The 21,696-nt window shown below is 40.4% G+C and overlaps 1 protein-coding gene across 2 annotated transcripts in view; it reads left to right on the forward strand.

Annotated features, from left to right (window-relative positions):
* SMYD3 (SET and MYND domain containing 3) overlaps positions 1–21,696 on the forward strand; it is an 815,165-nt gene that overhangs the window by 665,848 nt on the left and 127,621 nt on the right. The window contains exons 9-10 of one of the 2 annotated variants that reach the window (XM_056567174.1): positions 10,311–10,398; positions 17,284–17,443. In XM_056567174.1, the coding sequence (XP_056423149.1) occupies positions 10,311–10,398; positions 17,284–17,443 (248 nt within the window). Of the gene's footprint in view, positions 1–10,310; positions 10,399–17,274; positions 17,444–21,696 lie in introns of both variants that reach the window. The other variant, XM_056567173.1, reaches the window with a different exon arrangement.

Raw genomic sequence — 21,696 nt, forward strand, 5'->3', positions numbered from 1 at the left:
ATTGCCATTTATTTATAATCATTGTACCTGGAGCCTGCACATAGACTTCAGCTGTATATTCTACTATATTACATAATAAATACTATAGATAATATTTTAACGTACTGGATCTAATTATTCCCATTTCAGTATATGTTTGAGGACTGGTTATATTTTATATATAATCTATTCTTCTACTAGTTCTCCAAGATGTTTGGAACTACTGCCTGTCGAGTTTCTTCGAAAACTGCAAGTGTACTTTACCTAGACAGACTGATGCTGTTTTGAAGGCAAAAGGTGGTTACACCAAATATTGATTTGATTTTAATTTTTTTTTTCTGTTCATTTGGTTTGTTATTTGACAAAAACTAAACTATGAACACTTCTAGAAATCTTGGGTTGCATGCATGACGGATTATGTATACGGCTACCATATAAGGTTTTATATGATAAAAACCATATAGGACCATATTTGTTGCCATATCCATAGACTGGCAATGAGAAACTGTTCTAAAAAAGTGAGTCCGGTTTTGTACAGTTTGCCACAGTTGTGGTTCAGTCCGTTTTTTGCCGAATAAAAAACTGCGTCCTACAAAAGTTTTGTTTACGACATAATCATATGAAACTGTATGTTTATATGGTTTAATACGGTTTTAACACCCCTAAACTGTATGCCAACCATATGAACAAACAGTGGTGTGAATGCACCTTTACTTTGCAGTATTTTTTTTACACTTGCTCAAAACTTTTGCACAGTAATGTACTGTATCTAGATTCACATTCTCTTTATTTGGAGATGTATTGTTGAACTGTATATTAAGGTATTACTAGCATTAATCCTCTTTTAACTAGGCTAATCCAGTTTTCCTCTCAGCTGTGGAAAGATATGATCATTTTTGACAGATGTTTCTGAATGGATAAAAACATAAAATTATGTAAGCAGTGTGATATATCAGATGATCACTAGACAGCATAATCCAGTTTAATTAAATCATTTGGGAATAAGTCATTTAAATTGACCGAAAAATACCATTGCTAAAGAATTACATCCTATCTAATCCATGCCAATTATTTGCAAGAAAGAAAAATTGAGACCTTCTATGCATTTTAATGTAATCTTTATGATTCACTAAGTTTCGTAACTGGAAACAGCTCTTTTAGAAATGATTAAACTTGGTCTACACAGAAAGTTTGTAATAATTATACTTACAGGATAAAGTATTACAAACATAAGCCAATAGTGATATATTTAAAAATGATATTAAAGATTGTGATAATCTTATGATCTCTAATTCAAATAAAAGTTTATGTTCAGAATTGTCATTATTATACATTTTTATGCAAAAGAGTGGTTTCTCAATGTTGATACTTTACATAAATGTTACTGTATTTAACATATATTTACTATTAAATTAGATTCAATTATACTTTCTATAAAATATATTTGGAAAGAGCTTATCTGTATAAACTGTTTGTATGTTAAATTGTAATTTCCCAAATTATTGTGTTTTTATTAACTTGGCTTAGAGATGGGAGTTTGTAGTTTTTTTTTTTTTTTTTTATTATTATTTTTTTAATTTTACATTACAAAAGTAAATCAAGACCAGGGCTGGACTGGGACCAAAGATTGGCCTGGGCAAAAAAGGCCTCAGCAGTCAGACCCTCACCAAAATAAAATGAGATGCATAATCCAAAATCATATTGGTTCAATGACTCTCCAAATGTGGCAAAGCTACAACTCCCATAATGCCTGCAGAGCTTCAGAACTTCTGCCACCTGACTGTTTGCTTGCTGCTCGCGCTGCCGCATGTATTGGCAGTAGGACCGCATGGATGTACACTTTCTAATAGACGACAATACAGTCGGAATTCGGTCTAAGGAATGAACATGTTCATTCTTTGATTGAATGTCTATTCCACCGGTGGAATTCTGCCAGTGGACCCCTTAGTCCTCCTCCTTCAGACCCCTAAGTCCCCCAGACTCATCTACCCTCCCCAGAGCCCTAAGTCCTCCTTCAGACTTCTCTGCCCCCTCAGACCCCTCTGTTCTTCTCCTCTACACTTTTCTGCCCCCCAAACCCCTCTGTTCCCTTCTCCACACTCCCCTCCCATCCTCCCCCCTCAACTCTCATCCCTCACCTTGTAGAGTAGGATCTCTACTTATTTCTATATAAATGTTAGTGTGTTTGGAGGGGACTCTTACAGAACATTGACTGTCTATTAGTCATCTACTCTTTATATCTTCCTGCTTCTTGTCATATTTCCTCAATTTTCACAACTAAAAAAGTATTGACCGTTAACAACACCCTTTCTAGACAAATGTGTTTTTTAGAGTTAACTTTTTCTGACTATTCTACTGTAACACTTTATTTTGTGCCCTGTCGACTAACATACTACCACTTATTTACTGTATTCATACAGCATAACGTATATACGTCATTTTCTGTCTTTAATTGACACCCCTCTGCCTGTCTTTAAACTAAAGATGGCATAAAGAATAAAATTTAAAATACTAGACTCCATAAAGCCTTATCCAATTCTACGCTATCCTTTTTTTACTCTAATTCATGGACACCACCTCTGGCGCAAACTCCAATTCTCTTCTTTAGTGACCTCATTAAACATGTGCACACCACAAACAATAGAACATTGAGGTTACAGTCAGTCTGGAGATAAATTAGGTGCTGAATCTAAGGGATCCTTATACTTCTGACCAGGAAAAGAACTTTGCACTTACCTGTCAGATTTTTAGGTCACCATTTAACAGTGAGAGCCATAAGAGATGAAGCGTAGGATGGTGGTAAGACAGAATTGGGAGATCAGTGAGAAAGGACAAATCCAGAGTCAGAAACAGAGGCAGTCACAAGGCCAAAACAGAAGTCAATTCAAAGAAATCAGTTACAGTTTAGAGGCAACATCCATGAATAGCTAATGATACTCAGTCAAGAGTAAGGTGACCCTTGCTTGTTTAATTAGGCCACCAACATTTGTTCTCATTAGCTTGTGATGGCTTCATCTAGTGGGGTTCACATGCAGATAAGACATGGAGGAGCAGCACAACCATGGGGAGTACTCTGTGTAACACTGTCTTTTTTACTGTAATTGTTTCAATCAGGGCTGGTGCAAGGATTTTTGTCACCCTAGACAAAAGCCCTAGGCCCCTGACCCTGCCCACTGTCTCCGCCCCACCTTACTACTGGGGGACACACTGTAACAAACCTCCTCCTCATGTAATCACCTTACTACTGGGGTGACACACTGTAACAAACCTCCTATTTATGTAATCTCCTTACTACTGAGGTGACACACTGTAACAAACCTCCTATTTATGTAATCTCCTTACTACTGAGGTGACACACTGTAAAAAAAAACTCCTTCATATGTGATTACCTTACTACTGGGGATGCATACTGTAACAAAACCCCTCCTTATGTAATTACCATACTACTGGGGTGACACGCTGTAACAAACATACATAATCGTGCACTTACACATGTAAGAATCCGCACACAAGCCCCATCAGCTGTCAGTAGTGGCATCATTGTCTTCTATAGCCTGAGCGGTGGCAAAGGGGCAGGGACTGAGTTTTAATGTCATGAGGCAGAGGACATCAGCGATCATGCCTGTAGCCTCTGAGGAGCACGTACTCCTCCGAGACAGACATGATTGCTCAGGAGCAGGGGGGGTTGGGCAGATGTATGAAGGCATGCGTGACCTGCCTGTCTGCCTCAGAGGTGGCACTAAGAGGGGGAATGGGGGTGAGTGCGCGATGGTGGTGGTGGCCGGGCAGGTGCTTTAGATGCGGGCTGGCAACTAACTTTCCTGCAGGAAGCAGAGCAGCGCCCCCATAAAGATATAGAAAAAGGAACTTAGGCTTCACATATCACTTAGTTTTATCATCCTGAATTTTCTACAAAAGTGTCTCTACATTGTAAATTATCTATACACTGCTATAAAAGTACTGTTAGAAATTGCAGTATTTTTGTTCTGTAAATGTGATGAGTTATTATAAAAACCATTCATTTTATGAAACTTGATTAAGGGTCATTCAGTACCATTGAATCATTCAAAAGTAAAGTGTACTGCACCAAGACAGAGATCCAATAAAAGTTTTAAACACAGCAGTCACCTAAAATTAAAGGGATATTCCAGGAATTTCTTTTTTATTTGACTATGCTACAGGGGCAGTAAAGTTAGTGTAGTTCATAATATAGTGTCTGTACCTGTGTGTGATGGTTTTCTCGCAATTCATATGTGATTTTCGCCCCAATATTTATTTTTAATAGCATACAAAATGACTGTTGTCACAGATTTTTCCCAGGTTGCAGCTGATGACAGGGAGCCTGTCTGCTTGAATGGGTGGTGGTGGGAGAGAAATCAATCTGCAACTAATTGTATTTTTACAACAGCTGTAGGCACCGTGATTGAAAAACACAGGTCTTTTGAATGGATGCAGCTCATTTAATGTTTCAATGGGTGGGGTGGCTGATGTGTTGGAGGGAGGAAAATGGAATTATGGGATTTGTAGGCAAAGAAGGAAACTCAAAGAGGAAAATACCAGTTCACAAAAAGCTAGCCACAGTGTTATGGTAATCTTACAACATAGCCATTTAGCCCCAAGACAAGCGCAGATCCTTCCTAAGGATGTCCATTACTGACTGGCAAAAGGTAAAATAATCTTATGTTGGATAACCCCTTTAAATATAATAAATAAATAAAATTCTAGCACTAAATACTCCAGGAGAAACGTTCCTTTATGACTGTTTGACAAAATGCTACTAATTGACCAACTCCAATGCATTCTGGTTTTACTCGCATATTTTATTAAACACCTAAACGTTGAAATTTTAACACCAAGAAGGAAACATTTTGAAAATCACAGGATCTATAGGCATTTTAATGATATGTAAATAATAAAAAATAGAAACAAAATATCCAAAACATCTCGACTTAATCAGCATCACAAATCATCAACATTCACTGCTGGCAGCTCCCTGTGCAATTGATGGCCAATGACATCTCAGATGTGCCTGATAAGAAACAAGTCTGGAGATGCTGCAGTCCATGGTAGCACATTAGGTCATGCTCACAGTAGCATGAGCAACATATGGCCTGGCGTTGTATTAAAATGAGCTCCTGAGACACTTCTGAGAAATATCTGTACCACTAGTTCTGCAACTAAATCAGTGTAATGTAAAGGCCTCTTCATGTGTTGCCCATGTGGTGACTAGACCAATCTGCGGTTATCATTGTATCTGAAATAAAAGTGAGACTCGCAATTTGTAGTGTATTTGATTACCTGCTCTTGCGGTTTATAATATATAGGGTGCACCATGCAGACTGTGCATTCAAGAATGAATAAGCATCGCTTTAACATACAGAACAACTTTATGTTTAAAACACAGGGGTGATTGTAAGGTTTTGAGTTTACATATTATAGAATACCTGCTTATTTTTCCGTTAGATAAAGGGGTACTCCACCCCTAGCTTCTTATCCACTATCCAAAGGATAGGGGATAAGATGTCAGATCGCTGGGGTCCTGCCGCTGGGGACCCCCGGGATCTCCGCTGCAGGGCCCTGCTATAATTACTGCACAGAGCAAACTCGCTCTGTGCGTAATGACCGGCGATGCAGGGGCTGGAGCATTGTGACATCACGGCTCCGCCCCCTCGTGATGTCATGCCCCACCCCCGCAATACAAGTCTATGGGAGGGGGCATGGCGGCCGTCACGAAGGGCGGAGCCTTGACCTCACGATGCTCTGGCCCCTGTATCGCCAGTCATTACGCACAGAACAAGTTTGCTCTGTGCAGTAATGATAGCAGGGCAATACAGCGGAGATCCTGGGGGTCCCCAGCGGCGGGACCCCCACGATCTAACATCTTATCCCTATCCAGTGCTCTCTGCGGACACCTCTGTCCATTTAAGGAACTGTCCAGAGCAGGATAGGTTTGCTATGATGATTTGCTCCTGCTTTGGACAGTTCCTAAAATGGCCAGAGGTGTCAGCAGAGAGCACTGTGGTCAGACATGAAGGAAATTCTAAAAGAAAAGAACTTCCTCTGGAACATACAACAACTGATGAGGGTTAAAGGGGTATTCCAGGATCTAAGCTTTTATCCCCTATCCAGAGGATAAAGGATAAAATGTCTGATCGCGGGGGGGCCCGACGCTGGGACACCCCACGATCTCCCTGCAGCACTCGCATTGTATCCAGTGTCAGAAACTTCCAGGTTTCCAAGACTGGAGGCGCGACGTGCCGTTATACATGAATGCAGGGGGCGTGGCGTGACATCACAGTGGGGGCGCGATGTTAAGTCTCCAGTCTCGGAAACACGTAAGTTTCCGACACTGGAGACGCAGCCCTGCTTACAATGCAGATGCTGCAGGGAGATCGCGGGGGGTCTCAGCGGCGGGCCCTCCGCGATTAGACATTTTATCCCCTATCCTCTTGATAGGGGATAAAAGCTTAGATCCTGAAATACCCCTTTATTTTTAAATAGAAGTAATTTACAAATCTGTTTAACTTTCTGGTGCCAGTTGATTTAAAAAAAATGTTTTCCAGTGGAGTACCCCTTTAATGAGGTCATCGAACGGACCTCAGGATAAATTTGTTAAATTTTATATCATAATTCTTGCCATATAAATGCTTCTTGGTCTAAATAAGAGTTTTTATATTTAATTATGGAGTGCTTTATAATGGTAGATTTGGCCAAGTTTGAGCATATGTAAATTTTTATCTGGTCATGTGACCATAGTTGTCATGTGACCACACTTGTCTTGTATTTATTGTGCCCTTTCAGTTTGTACCTTGTACCTGACTGAAGAAGAATGCAGTCGGCCTTTGAAACGGGTTATATTTGTAAATAAAATATTTTTAACCTTTTTCAAGTAACTTTTGGTTTCAATCTACTGTATCGGTTGCGTCTGGTGATCCCTTAGGAGGAGAGGTGAATATCTAAAATAAAAGTGAGACTTATTGCTGAAAAATAAAGATCTCCATTCCAACCTTCATTAACATCTTGCTCTGCACCATGAAAACCTTTAAGAGCAGTGGCATGAGGTTGGAAATTTGGCTTGAAGCCCCATGTTGCGCAAGCACCTTCTGCCTACGGCATCGAACAGTGTGGACATCTTGTTCTACACTCTGATCTGCTGGAGTGATAAACCAAGGACTCTCAGTTTAAAGATTTTGCAACAGGCACGCCAGGGCTGTCCTCTTTCACCAGCGCTGTTTGCGCTCATGATGGAGCCCCTGGCGAGACTTTTTAGAGATCATCTTGATATTTCAGGAGTGCTGTGGGGCCATCTTTATATAAGCTTAGTCTTTTACAGACGACCTCCTATTGGCTATCACTAACCCCCTAGTTTCAATTCAAAACTTTCTGGCCTGCATGTCAATGTAACTAAATCAGAGGCCCTTTACTGCAACATCCCTCCCCCAGTCCCCCAACTTGTCTCCCTTAATTTTGGTTTTCAGGATTCCTCCTCAGGTCTTCCCTATTTGGGTGTTAAGCTGACCTCTTTCCTCTCCTCTATGTATTGGGCTAACTATGTTCCCCTTCACCGATCTATTGGAGCTGATCTTTTGAAATGGAACCTTCCTTATCTTTCTTGGGTGGACAGAATTAACGTAGTGAAAATGGTGATAGTTCCCCGTCTCCTCCGCTGTCTTTTCTGTTCCCTCCCTATCCTGGTCCCTATACAGAATCTATTAGCACTTCAGAAGGATCTATTTGCTTATACTTGGAAAAACCAATGCGCATCTCTCGGACGATAATTCATTATTATAGTTTGGAGGGATGTCTGTCACAAACCTTATTAACTATTACTTCGCAGTCCACCTGGCCCAATTAGCCCTTATCAACATTCTGAAAGGCGCTACCCGCTGGGTGGATTAGAAAACTCTCTTTTATCCCCTTAGGCCTATACTGCATTTATGTGGTCCTCCTGTCCAGTAACTCAGCTCAAGTGGCCCTTCATTCACGCTCTCTCTGGTGTAAAGTTTGTTTTAGGTTTTCCTTACAATCCACTGTCTCCCCTTCTTCTCTAACCCTCTTTTTTCTCCAGGCACGACTGTCCCCATCTATGATTGGAGGAAAACTGCCAAGCTGAAGAGATTACATGACTTTTTCCACGGACAGAAATTGTCCACCTACGCACAGCTATGTGCTCGACACTCACTCCCTGATCTGGAACAATTCAGTGCCGACAAATCCTCTCCTTTTTCTCCGCTTAGAGATACTAAAATTACTAACATATTTTTCCAGGCCTACCTTACTATACTCCTGATCTACCAGGATTATTGTCCATACTCTATAACCATTTAACTTCACCCCAAAAGGATAAGAAGATCTTTTAATCAACTGGTGCCAGAAAATTTAATTTATTTGTAAATGACTTCTATATAAAAATCTTAATCCTTCCTGTACTTATTAGCTGCTGTATACTACAGAAGAAGTCATATTTCTTTCTGGAGTTTTTTTTCAGTCTGACCACAGTGCTCTCTGCTGACATCTCTGTCCATGTCAGGAACTCTCCAGAGTAGGAGCAAATCCCCATAGCAAACCTCTCCTGCTCTGGACAAATCTTGATACGGACAGAGGTCTCAGCAGAGAGCACTTTGGTCAGACTGATAAGAATTCCAGTAAGAAAAACAACTTTCTGTGGAGCATACAGCAGCTGATAAGTACTGGAAGGATTAAGATTTTTAAATAGAAGTAATTTACAAATTTGTTAAACTTTGTGGCACCAGTTGATTTAAAAAAAATTGTTGTGTGTACCCCTTTAAGTTTATGCAGGATTGGGAGAGTGATCTTCACTTCACATTGTTTCTTAGTCAGTGACAGGATTGCTGTGCTGTTGTGGGGAAGAGCAGCTGGCATGTGGCGCTTATGGAAACAGCTATTAAAGTATTACATAGCGTATATATGATCCCATCTAGATTGCATGCTATATATCCATTAGTGTCCCCGTTTGCTTCAGGGGGTGTGGGATGAGAGGCACTATGTACTATGTTTGGTGGAGCTGTACACTGGTGACTGTTTTCTGGACTTGCGTCTTGAATATACTTACCAATGTGTTGTCCTCCACCATCTCAAGGACTCCTGCTTTTTGCCCTATTGGGTATAAGCCGATCAGAATTCTGTTTTGTACATTTCGCCTCTCCCAGTACATCCTTCTAGCTGCCAGGATCTATATTGCTTCTAAATGGAAGCAGACCTCTTTAGTCCATGAGAGGGTGATGGATAAGGTTAATGTAATCATACTGAATGAAAAATTGACAGCTATTAGAGATGACATGGTTGAGCATTTAGGTTTGGTTTGGGAGCCATGGATCTCCTCGCGTTACGCCCAGATGTGCGACATTGTATGACCCTATACTAGCATGTTGCTTCTTTTTGTCTCCTGAGTGGAAGATGAGCCATACTATCCTTGCTTTATTGTTTTCATGCTATCTTTCATTTCAATATGTGTTCAACACCGGAGAACTTTTGCCTATAGGTCTTGTGGTACCCAAGTTTATTGGTTTTAATGCGGCCTTATTGGACACTGGTTTAATTGTTTCTACCTGATGTTGTATTATTTCTATGATTCTGAAATAATAAAGCTTCACGATTTCATTGTTAAAGATTTTGCAACAAGTTATGATAATTGACATGTCAACGAACATCTCATAATTATGCTGTACAGACTTGATCTGAATTTGAGGTTTTATGTGGCTAAAAAGTTACTTTCGTTCTGATCTTTATACTGTTAAAGCCCCTTCCACCCTTATGCCACAGACTGGAGCTAAGTACTTCAGCTTCATAATTTGCAATCTTATTGACACCTGCTACTTTCTCGATTAGCATTAACTTATGGCTTGTCCTTCTGGGTGTCACAATTTCAATGTTGAAGAGTGTATATATTTGTTACTTGGAATTCCATGTGATCAAATGACCTATCTGGAACCAGCCTTCTAGAACATACGCACATACATGAGACATCAAATATGGGTGAAGGGTACTCATTGCAGTGCTTAAAATATTAAGACATTATGTATTCATTTTCACATTTTCCATTTTCTCATTTTAGGAATTCAGTTTAGTATCCCAATATTTCATGCTGTTATTTAAATTCCTTGAAGCTCACAAATTGCTGCCTTTAATTATTCAATATGTTGAATGTGGGGGAGTAGTGTATGAAATCTTTCATGTTGTTGAAAAGTAAGATAGCATGTATTATCTCTACATTCCCAAAGGACTAATGTATATATTCAAAACATGTTTGAAACTCTTTCAGCTATTGCCAATAACTGTACTTCTTCTTTCGTATGTTTGTGCTGGGGCAGGACGAAGACATGCTGGCTGGGGGTGAAGAGGCTTCAGGAGCAATGGAACGTTCCCTTGTGACACTAGAAGAGCTGCGTTCCCAGAACAGTATCCTTTAATGAAAAGTGTCAGGTTCTTCTCATAAGGATCTTAGCACTGGTGTACATCAGTATCACTCCACCCTACTGGGCAGAAACTTGGAAAAATATTTTTTAAGATAATGGAATCACATAAAGAAGGAAGCGGAGCAACTCACCCAGTCAAAGACGATATAGCTTGTCAGGTCACGATCAAGCGACGTAGAAGCGGGGAGGCGGAAGGTGGAACGGGGGGAAATCAGGCGTTGGGCCACAGCCGTATCGCACCTTATGGTGCTTCGTCAGGCCCCTGCGACCTAGCGCCTGAGGAAACGCCCAGAGGGCGTGAAACGGTGCTGTCGCTCCGGACGGGGCTCCATAACATCTACTGTCCTGCCGATCCATCTGTATAGCCACTGTTATCATCTTTGAATAAAGTGCACAGCATTAAAGTCGTGGTGAGTGATCCGCTCTGTTCTTCATTACTATTTTGGATAAAGCACTGTAGATCGGGACATAAATGGAGTCAATGCACCCTGCCATCTAACATATTAACCCCTTCCTGCAAGCTAGATTGAATTTATGCATTGAGACATACATTGCAATGACCAGACGAGTAGCCTTATGTTATCACAATCCATTATAGAAATTCAAACAATGGTATAGACAGCAGTTTCTGGCCTTAGAAAGAACCCAGGCCTGGTTTTATGTTGTTAGTCATTTTGGTATAGGCCAATTTACCCTATGATTATAAAGTGTATAAGTAGCATGTAATTTGCTGGTAAAATAAGCCAGAACCTTTGCTTGGTAAGTCTAGACATTTGTATAGCATAGTGCTGCTTAGTTTAGATCATTGCTTTATACTGCAGATTACAAAAATAGATTTCATCCGGATCCATGGACATCAGTGAGTGATGGCGGGTTTCACTGGCTATCCATTACCAAGCTTAGTTTGGCTGTGTTGGTATTTTCACTTTTATCCTATCCCAGTGTAAGAGGTGCTGTAGATATTTGACAGATGTATATTTTGCTGAGTTGAATGAGCATATAAATAGGAGTTGGTTCTCTAATGTGTATGGTACAGTCAGGTTTTAGGAAATGAGCATCATTTTCTATTAATCTAAAATATTTTAACCAATAAAATGGTTATTATAAAGGAATTTGAATACCAATGGTTTTACATTTTCCCTCATTTTTTGTAACAGATATTGCAGATTATAGCTGTCAAAATTATTTATGTAAGCTAGGATTATAAAGCAAAAATCCAGCCTCGGGGAACACAGAGCGTTCAGCTTTATCCTCTTTGTCATTTAACATCTGCAGCGAGAGTTAACTGACAGCGACTTAACACCTGCTGCACCGTCTTCATCAACAAAAGTGCTCAATCCTATAGCTGGCGGGGACCCGATAATCCGTTAGCCCAGGGGTAGGTAGCTGTAACATCACTATACAATGAGAGAAACCCTGTTGATAAGAATCTTAAATCTTACAAGTACTTTACTTCATATACATAACAGGTTACACTTGACCATATTAAATAACATAAGGAGTGCTATGGTATCTTTAAGAAGGCTTTTTACCACAAAATGACTATTTTAATATTCTACATGTGTGTTGTGCCTTTGTCTGGAAGTAGGTAAATGTACATGGTATAATGCATTACTGAGAGTTAATGACAACCTGTAAGGAAGGTTTAGGCTCCAAACTACCACCAACCTATCATTATTGTTAACAGGTTGCCCTTATATATTGTGGCTGATGCCACATAACATAGTGCCATGTGGTGGCCTTACTTTAATCCAGCCCATGGGTAATATAACTTGCCTTCTAATAATTTAGGCATATTTGGGGACATTTATCATTGATTCTTTGGTAATAGAGTTCTGTAGGTATTTTTTTCTTGCTTTAGTTTTGCTTATGTATGAGACATTTATCATACTATCACAGGGGGTTGATAAATGTGGCTTACATAAGCAAAAAACAATAAATCCCTTTTGAATCCCGAGGGCTTGTAGGGGAGTGTTTTTTTGGAATAATTTTGTTTTTAAACGTATTGTGTTTTTTTTTATTTACTTGACAGGCTTAGTAGTGAAAGCTGTCTTATAGATGGAATCCATTACTAAGCCAGGCTTAGCATTAGCCACAAAAACTGCTGGCGCTAACCCCCAATTATTACCCCGGTACCCACCGCCACAGGGGTACCGAGAGGAGCCGGTACCAACAGGCACGGAGTGTCAAAAATGGCACTCCTGGGCCTAGGCGGTAACAGGCTGGCGTTATTTAGGCTGGGGAGGGCCAGTAACAATGGTCTTCGCCCACCCTGGTAACGTTAGGCTGTTGCTGCTTAGTTGGTATTTGGCTTAGAATAATAATAGGGGGAACCGTATGCTTTTATGCATAAATAATTAGTTGTTTATAAAAAAAAAAGCATAGGGTTCCCCCTATTTTTATTTTCAGCCAAATACCAACCAAGCAGCAACAGCCTGACAAGGGTGGGTGAGGACCATTGTTACTGGCCCTCCCCAGCCTAAATAACGCCAGTCTGTTACCGCCTAGGCCCAGGAGCGCCATTTTTGACACTCCGGGCCTGTTGATACCAGCTCTTTCCGGCACCCCTGTGGCAGTGGTTACCGGGATAATAATTGGGGGTTAGCGCTAGCTGTTTTTGGGGTTAACGCTAAGCCCAGGCTTAGTAATGGATTCTGTCTAATAGACAGCTTCCACTAATAAACCTTTCAAGTAAATAAATAAAAAAAAACACAACACATAAAAAAAATTGTATTTCAAAAAACACTCCCTCACAAGCCCTCATTAACCATTTTATTAAAGGGTAGCTCCCACCATCCTATATTTTTTTTTCTGTCCCTGACTATTGCACATCTATCCCTAACCCCCTCCCTGCTTTAAATTTTTTTTTTTTTTTTTTACTATATTAAAAATAACTTTTTGTCTGCCTGGTAGCGTGCTCACTACCAAGCAGACTTCCCCAGCAGGCACCACGTCACTGATGCCTGCTGGTGGGCGCCCTTAGTTCATCTACACAGGGTGCCTCCAGTTGTTTCACCACTACAACTCTCAGCTTGCTCTGACATCTATTGGCTGTCCGGGCATGCTGGGAGTTGTAGTAGTGAAACAGCTGGAGGCACCCTGCTACGCCCGCCACCACATACCCTGTTCCCTCCGTCACCCCCCCCCCATACCCAGTTCCGCCTGTCACAAACACCCCCCTCCCCTCCTTCTGATGCTTACTGATACTGCAGAGTCCGGCAGTGGGCGTGCAGGAGCAGCAGCGGCGATGACATGTGCGGGAGGAGTGGCCTCCCACCAGTGGCTGGGGAGCCAATGCAATCGCTCCTGCCTGTCTGATTCACAGGCAGGGAGCGAGCGCAGTGTAAATGAATAAGGACTGATTGCCCGGCCGCAATCAGTCCGAATTCAGGTGTGATGTCATGCCGTGCTGCAGCCAACCACTAGGAGGCAGACCCCTAGTGGCCGGTTTTCAAACGTAAAATTCACCCTCAAAATGAAAAAAAAAAATTATGAAAATATATTACAGATATGTTGTAGTGCATAAGTACTACAACATATCAAAAAATAAAGTTGGTGACAGTGCCCATTTAACATTAACAGATAAAAAAAAATGCTGGTCATCGATGCAGTCCACCGAATCCGAAGTAGTCCACAGGATACACGGATATGAGAAAAAAAACAAACAAACAAGAAAAATAGGTTAATACATTTAATGTTACCAGCCCACGCATCTCCCGCGACGCACGACTACAACTCCCAGCATGCCCTTACAGTAAGGACATGCTGGAAGTTGAAGTCATGTGGTGCGGGAGATGTGCGGGCGAGTGACAAGCCTGTCACCTACCCCCAGCTGCACGACTACAAATCCCAGCATGCCCTTACAGTAAGGACATGCTGGGAGTTGTAGTTTTGCGGCAGGGGGCAAGTGACAAGCTTGACACACGCCCCCCCCCCCCCCTACCACTCACAGCATGCCCTTACAGTAAAGACATGCTGGGAGTTGCAGTTGTGCGGCAGGGGGCAGGTGGCAAGCTTGTCACCAGCCCCACAACTACAACTTCCAGCATGCCCTTACTGTAAGGGCATGCTGGGAGTTGTAGTCATGCAAGCCAGGAAAGCAAGCATGAATTTCATATTTGCCGCTGGGTCCCATGACACGGGACGCGGCGAGAAATTTGAAATTAAAGTAAAGTCTCCGGTGCCGTGGTAAGGAGCCCGGGCTGACGTAACACTGCAGCCACCTGGGAGATGTGCAGAAGCCGTCCCTTCCATCCCTCAGCATGTACCGCAGTGCTGAGGGATGGCAGGGATGGCTCCTACACATCTCCCTGTCTGCTACAAGACCTCACTGTAAGGGCATGCTGGGAGTTGTAGTCTTGCAACAGGTAGCAGACAGGTGGGAGATGTGCAGTGGGGCAGGTGGGAGACAAGCAGGGGGATGTAAAGCAATGTCCCTGTCCCCGTCATTAAGTTAGGGTAGTGGGGTTAGAATCAGACGGAGCCCGGGTGGCTGCTGAGTGATGCCAGCCTGGGCTCCTTTGTACAGTTGTTATATCATATTTCCCACTGGAGCCGGCTAGCGGGAAATATAAAAATCTGCCCTCCAAAGCTGTTTTGTAAGCCAGCTCCAGGCTACACAGTTTTTGAGGGCTTTCGACTTTTTGTGCGACTTTCGCACTTGATAAATTCCTGACCACTGCAAAGTGAAAATGAAAATGTACTTTTGTAGGCTCTTTTGTAGCTTTTTGCTTACATCCAAAAGTCGCACAAAAATTTGCTTAGTTGCTAATGCAACTTTTTGTGCAACTTTTGTAAGCAAAAAATCCCTTGATAAATCTCCCCCTTTGAGAATAGTGGCATATTGTTATTTGTGTCAAGGATTGTTATAAAAGATGGAGATGCTTTATGTAAAGTGCAAAATATATAGATGAATGATCACCACCTACCCAAAATATGGACCAGATGGCAGAGGCAGAAGCTTCCACATACAGCAGAAAGCTTTCATATTCAAAAAAGAGAGCCTGAACCTCCAGATTACTCCCGAAAATTATATTGAATCTTTATTTATAATACAAAAATACTCAGTATACCAGAAAATACATTACAAATACAAAGGATGCCATATGAAACCACAAGCATTATAAAAAAAAAAGCATAATCACGTACAAAAGAGAAAAACATTCAAAAACAGCAAAAATCCTCCAATGTATACAATCCATCAGATTACATCCTGTATACTGGACTGTGACCCCCCATCCACTGGGCAATCACCTTCAAGAGCTTGAACACTGGGTTCAGCCCCCACTTTGGGCATTTCATGTGATGGTGATGTTGTAAATGCTATCGCACTTATGTATATTAGTATTATTTTATGTTTAGTGTTTTCAACTACATTTTGTGCTCTTGAAGGTGTTTTCCTAGTGGGTGGAAGTCGTGGTCTTGTATACAGGATGTGACCTGATGGACTGTATCCCTTTTAGCCGTTTTAAATGTCTTTTGCACTAGCCTGGTCATGCTGTTTTGAAACTGTCTGTGGTGTCAGACGGCTTTCATAGTATAGTATTTTCTGTTATACTGTATTAAACTCTGATTGGAAAGAGAAAAAAGGGGTGGATCCAGCTCCCGTTGAAGAAAAATCAAGTAAAACTTAACATTTAATAAATCATGTTAAAAGCTGGTAGCCACGTGAGTGGCGAGTGACATGTCACTTAAAAACAAGTGGACCGCCGACGCGTTTCGAGCTTGCACTCTTAGTCATGGCACTGACACCATGGTGTCAGTGCCATGACTAAGAGCGCAAGCTCGAAACGCTCGAGAGCTGATTAACTCTATGCATAATCATAAAAATGTTTATATATAAAATAAAGATTCAATTTTATTTTTGGGACTAATTTGGCTGGTCTGCTTCCCAGCTTTATTGTCATTCCTCATGCTGGGATATGCCTTGACAAGTCAGCTACACTGGCACCTGGGACATAAGTAACCTACAGAGGAAGCCAAGGCTAGTAGATACTGCTGGATATGGATTGTGATGATGTATCCTTGACTAAGGAACTTTAATCAAGCCATAGAATGTGTGACTCTTCTGAGAAGCGGTATCCCCCTTGTGAGTCTTTACAGGTCATTTGAATATAGCACACTTTGGGGGAGATATTCGAAAACCTTTTTTTTTCTCCTCACATTTTCAAAAAAATTCTGGCAGAAGCATCTTACATAATATTCCATGATTACTAATGCTCACACAAGCGATCACTGTATAAATGAAACGTGTCCAGGGGTTAAATGTGAGTGCAGGTGCAGTGACTATGAGAAAAAAATGTATAATAATATGTTTTTATTAACATTTTTCAATAAAAACTATTTATTTTTCAATAAAATTGATTAAATAACACCTTTTTCAAAAGGAAAAAAAAAAAACCCATCAACCATTTCTGTGATTTCTATACTAGCAAAGAGCTGGTGTGGATTTTTCCTGTAAAATGGACTCTTCACCCCTTTGGAAATATCATGTTAAACAAACAATTTACATAACCACACCCACTTTTGAAAAACTGGCACGACTATTGTAAACCTTGGATGATTCTTATGTAAAACACTTTGGATATCTAATAGGAAACTTTTTTGCACCAAAATTTTGGCACCAAGTGAAATTTTTGGTGTGTAGAGTTTTAAATATGACCCCCATTGTTTTCAAAGTTAGATTGTGCTGTATCAGTCAAAATATAAATAGGGAATTATTGGCAGCATGTTACTATCCTGGATAACAAATGAATGGTGGCTTATCGGCCTAAATCCTCCTAATGGACCAACCCACTGCCTGCACCTAAATACAAGAGATAGTCTCATATAAGCTCATATTTTCTTTAATAAAAATAAGATTTTAAAGAAGCCTTAAAACTGTGTAAGAAGTTGATCGACGAAAGTCAACTACCAAGCAAGAATATTTATAAGATCAAGGCTCTTGACTTTGCTATGGATCTCTGCATTCAGCTGAAAATATGGGAGGAGGCCCTTCAGTTTGGCTTACAAACTTTAGAACCCTACAGGTAAGTTAATACTATTATATCATAATATGGACTAATTTGTAGGCATCTACAGTTTTGTTCTATGTTTGGTCTCTACCACAGCTGTGTAGTTTAAAGGGGTACTCCACTGGATTTTTTTTTTTAATCAACTGGTGCCAGAAAGTTAAACATATTTGCTATTTTTTAATAGAATTAATTTACAAATCTGTTTAACTTTCTGGCACCAGTTGATTTAAAAGAAAATGTTTTCCAGTGGAGTACCCCTTTAAGTGTGTTTGCTTTCTCCACCATGAGCATGTAGCTTTCAGCTTTTCACCATATTATTTATATAACACTGTCGATAGCACCAGCAGCTCCTATTCATTTCTCTAAAAAGAAGAGTACTGAAACAAGTAATCACATTTCAGGGACAGCTTTAAGAATGAATGACTCATGCACAGGGAACATCAATTGATCCTGCTGACTGTTGGCGCCCCTGGCCCTGATGGCCTGGGAAGTTCGACCACCAATTTTCAGTCCCATACGTCATAGGATGCAGCTGCATCACCAAGTTTATTGTTTGGGTAACGTTACGTAGGGAGAAGTTTGGCACTATTATATGGGCACTTTATGTTGGTTACTGTTTGTTTATTGGTATTATTGTCTAATAAGTGCATCAGATGGAACATCATAAGTGGGATGTTAGTAGAATGTAACACTACTTTTTTTCAGCCGTATTTTGAGAAAAACAAAACCGAGAACCATAGTGCTTGAAGATCCAATAACACAAATATGCACAGTTATGTAGAATGTACCACACACCATATAGCATGTTTTTTGTTTTCTTTTTGTTTTTAAACCCTAAATTATCCTGTGGCACTGTGGTCAAGATAAAAAATTCAGCCATGTAGATTGATAAAAAAAAACTTACCAACCATCCTACAATGAACAGAAGTAATATAAGAGGAAGGGACAGAAGAGAAGAATAGCGATGGAAGGTATTTGGCTTTAAAGGGAATATGTTATACACCTATGAATTGCATGTTGACTAATGCCAGAAGTCTGACCAATAAAACTGACGAACTGGAGTAGATATTGTCTGAGGAGAATTATGACATAGTGGGTATAACAGAGACTTGGTTGGACGATAACTGTGACTGGGCGGTCAACATACAGGCTTATAGTCTATTCAAGAAGGATTGGACAAAACAGGAAGGGGGAGGAGTTTGTCTTTATGTAAACTCCAGTCTGAAGGCCGCGGATATATGGGAGGAAAACGATAAAGTGGAGTCATTATGGGTAGAAATGTATGGTGATAAAAAAAAAAAAATTCTGATAGGGGTTTGCTATAAGCCACCAAACATACTGGAAGAGCCAGAAGATCAATTACTGAGGTAAATAAAAAAGGCAGCAAATCAGAATGAGGTGATAATAATGAGGGACTTTACCTATCCTGATATAAACTGGGAGACAGACCTATGAATCTCATAAAGGAAACAGGTTTCTGACTATAGCTAAAGACAATTTTCGGTCCTAAATGGTGCAGGGCCCGACCAGAGGGGCGCCCTACTAGACTTAATATTAACCAACAGACCTGACAGAGTAACTAATGTGCAGGTAGAAGAACACCTAGGATATAGTCATCATAATATAATACATTATAACTTGTTCTTCAATAAGGGAATCTCTAGAGGGGCCACAAAAAACAATGAACTTTAGGAAGGCAAAGTCTGATCAACTCAGAGAAGCCCTTAACTATAAAAAATGGGATAATGTCCTCAAAAACAAGAATACTGACACTAAATGGGAGACTTTTTAGAATATTTGAAATTCTCACTGTAAGAAGTACGGTATATACCTTATGGGAATAAAAGGGTCAGAAATAAAAGAAAACCAATATGAATGAATAAAAATTTTAAGGGGGCAATAAATGACAAAAATAAAGCATTTAAACTACTAAAACAGAACGGCAGTGAAGAAGCATTAAAAAGCTATAGAGAAAAATGTAAAATATGTAAAAAAAACAGATAAAAGACGCAAAAATAGAGACAGAAAGACTGATTGCCAAAGAGAGTGAAACTAACCCCAAAATTTTCTTTAACTATATAAATAGCAAAAAGGTCAAAGATGAAAGTGTAGGCCCTTTAAAAAATTATGAGGAAGAAATTATAGACGGGGATCAGGAAAAAGCAAATATATTAAACAAATCATTCTCCACTGTATTCACAGAGGAAAATGCCAGGTGAAATACAGCGAGATAAGGTAAACTCCCCAGTACAGGTCATCTGTCTAACCCAGGAAGAAGTACAGTACCGCTTACAAAAAAAAATAAAAATAGACAAATCACCAGGCCCAGATGGCATTCACCCCTGTGTTGTAAAGGAATTCAGTAATGTAATAGACAGACCCCTATTTTTAATATTCAAGGACTCTATAGTGACAGGGACTGTTCCACAGGACTGGTGCATGGCAAATGTGGTGCCAATATTTAAAAAGGGGTCAAAAGGTGACCCCAGGAATTATAGACCTGTTAGTTTAACCTCCGTTGTATGTAAATTGCTTGAGGGTTTTCTGAGAGATGCTATTTTGGAATATCTTGATAAAAATAAATGTATGACCCCATATTAGCATGGTTTTATGAGGGAACGATCCTGTCAGACTAACCTGATCAGCTTTTATGAGGAGGTGAGCTCCAGACTGTACCAGGGGCAATCGCTGCATGTCGTATATCTGGATTTTTCCAAAACATTTGATACGGTGCCACATAAAAGGTTGGTGCATAAAATGAGAAGGATGGGGCTGGGGGAGAATGTGTGTAAGTGGGTAAGTAACTGGCTCAATGATAGGAAACAGATGGTGGTTATTAATGGTACTTATTCTGATTGGGTGACTGTTACTAGTGAGGTACCACAGGGGTCAGTATTGGGTCCTATTCTATTTACTATATTCATTAATGACCTATAGGGGTTGAATAGTAAAGTAACAATCTTTTCAGATGATACTTAAAGGGGTACTCCGGTGAAAACCTTTTTTCTTTTAAATCAACTGGTGGCAGAAAGTTAAACATATTTGTAAATGACTTCTATTAAAAAATCTTAATCCTTCCTGTACTTATTAGCTGCTGAATACTACAGAGGAAATTGTTTTCTTTTTGGAATGCTCTCTGATGACATCACGAGCACAGTTCTCTCTGCTGACATTATTATAATAATAATACTTTATTTATTGTTGTCCTTAGTGGGATTTGAACCCAAGTCCCCAGGACTGCAAGGCAGCAGTGCTAACCACTGAGCCACCATGCTGCCCTTAGCATACATCTGCTATGCATCTGCTATGCATGGTTGCTAAAATGGACAGAGATGTCAGCAGAAAGCACTGTGCTCGTGATGTCATCAGTGTTCCAAAAAGAAAGGAATTTCCTCTGTAGCATTTAGCAGCTAATAAGTACTGGAAGGATTAAGATTTTTTAATAGAAGTAATTTACAAATATGTCTAACTTTCTGCCACCAGTTGATTTAAAAGAAAAAAGGTTTTCACCGGAGTAGCCCTTTAACTCTGTAAAGTGGTCAACACAATAGAGGATTGTGCACTCTTACAAATGGATCTGGATAGGTTGGAGGTTTGGGCTGGGAAGTGGCAGATGAGGTTCAACACTGATAAATGTAAGGTAATGCACATGGGGAAGTAAAATCTGGGCTGGGATTATGTATTAAATGGGAGCACACTTGGGACAACTGGCATGGAAAAGGACTTAGGGGTCTTAGTTAACAGTAAATTTAGCTGTAGTGACCAGGGTCGGGCAGCTGCTGCCAAGGCAAATAAAATCATGGGGTGCATCTATAGGGGCATAGATGCCCACGACAAGGAAATAATTCTATCATTGTACAAATCACTAGTCAGACCACACATGGAATACTGTGTACAGTACTGGGCACCAGTGTACAAGAAAGATATAGTGGAGCTGGAGAGGGTTCAAAGATGGGCAACCAGTGTAATACGGGGAATGGGAGGACTACAGTACCCAGAAAGACTATCAGAATTAGGGTTATTTAGTGTAGAAAAAAAAAGGCTTAGGGGCGACCCAATTACTATGTATAAATATATCAGGGGGGTGTACAGAGATCTCTCCCATGATCTATTTATACCCAGGACTGTATCTATAACAAGGGGACATCCTCTACGTCTAGAGGAAAGAAGGTTTCTACACCAGCACAGACGGGGGTTCTTTACTGTAAGAGCAGTAAGACTATGGAACTCTCTGCCAGAGGAGGTGGTCATGGTGAACTCTGTAAAAG

The sequence above is a fragment of the Hyla sarda genome, chromosome 3 (assembly GCF_029499605.1).
Source record: "Hyla sarda isolate aHylSar1 chromosome 3, aHylSar1.hap1, whole genome shotgun sequence".
In the NCBI taxonomy this organism is placed as follows: Eukaryota; Metazoa; Chordata; class Amphibia; order Anura; family Hylidae; genus Hyla; species Hyla sarda.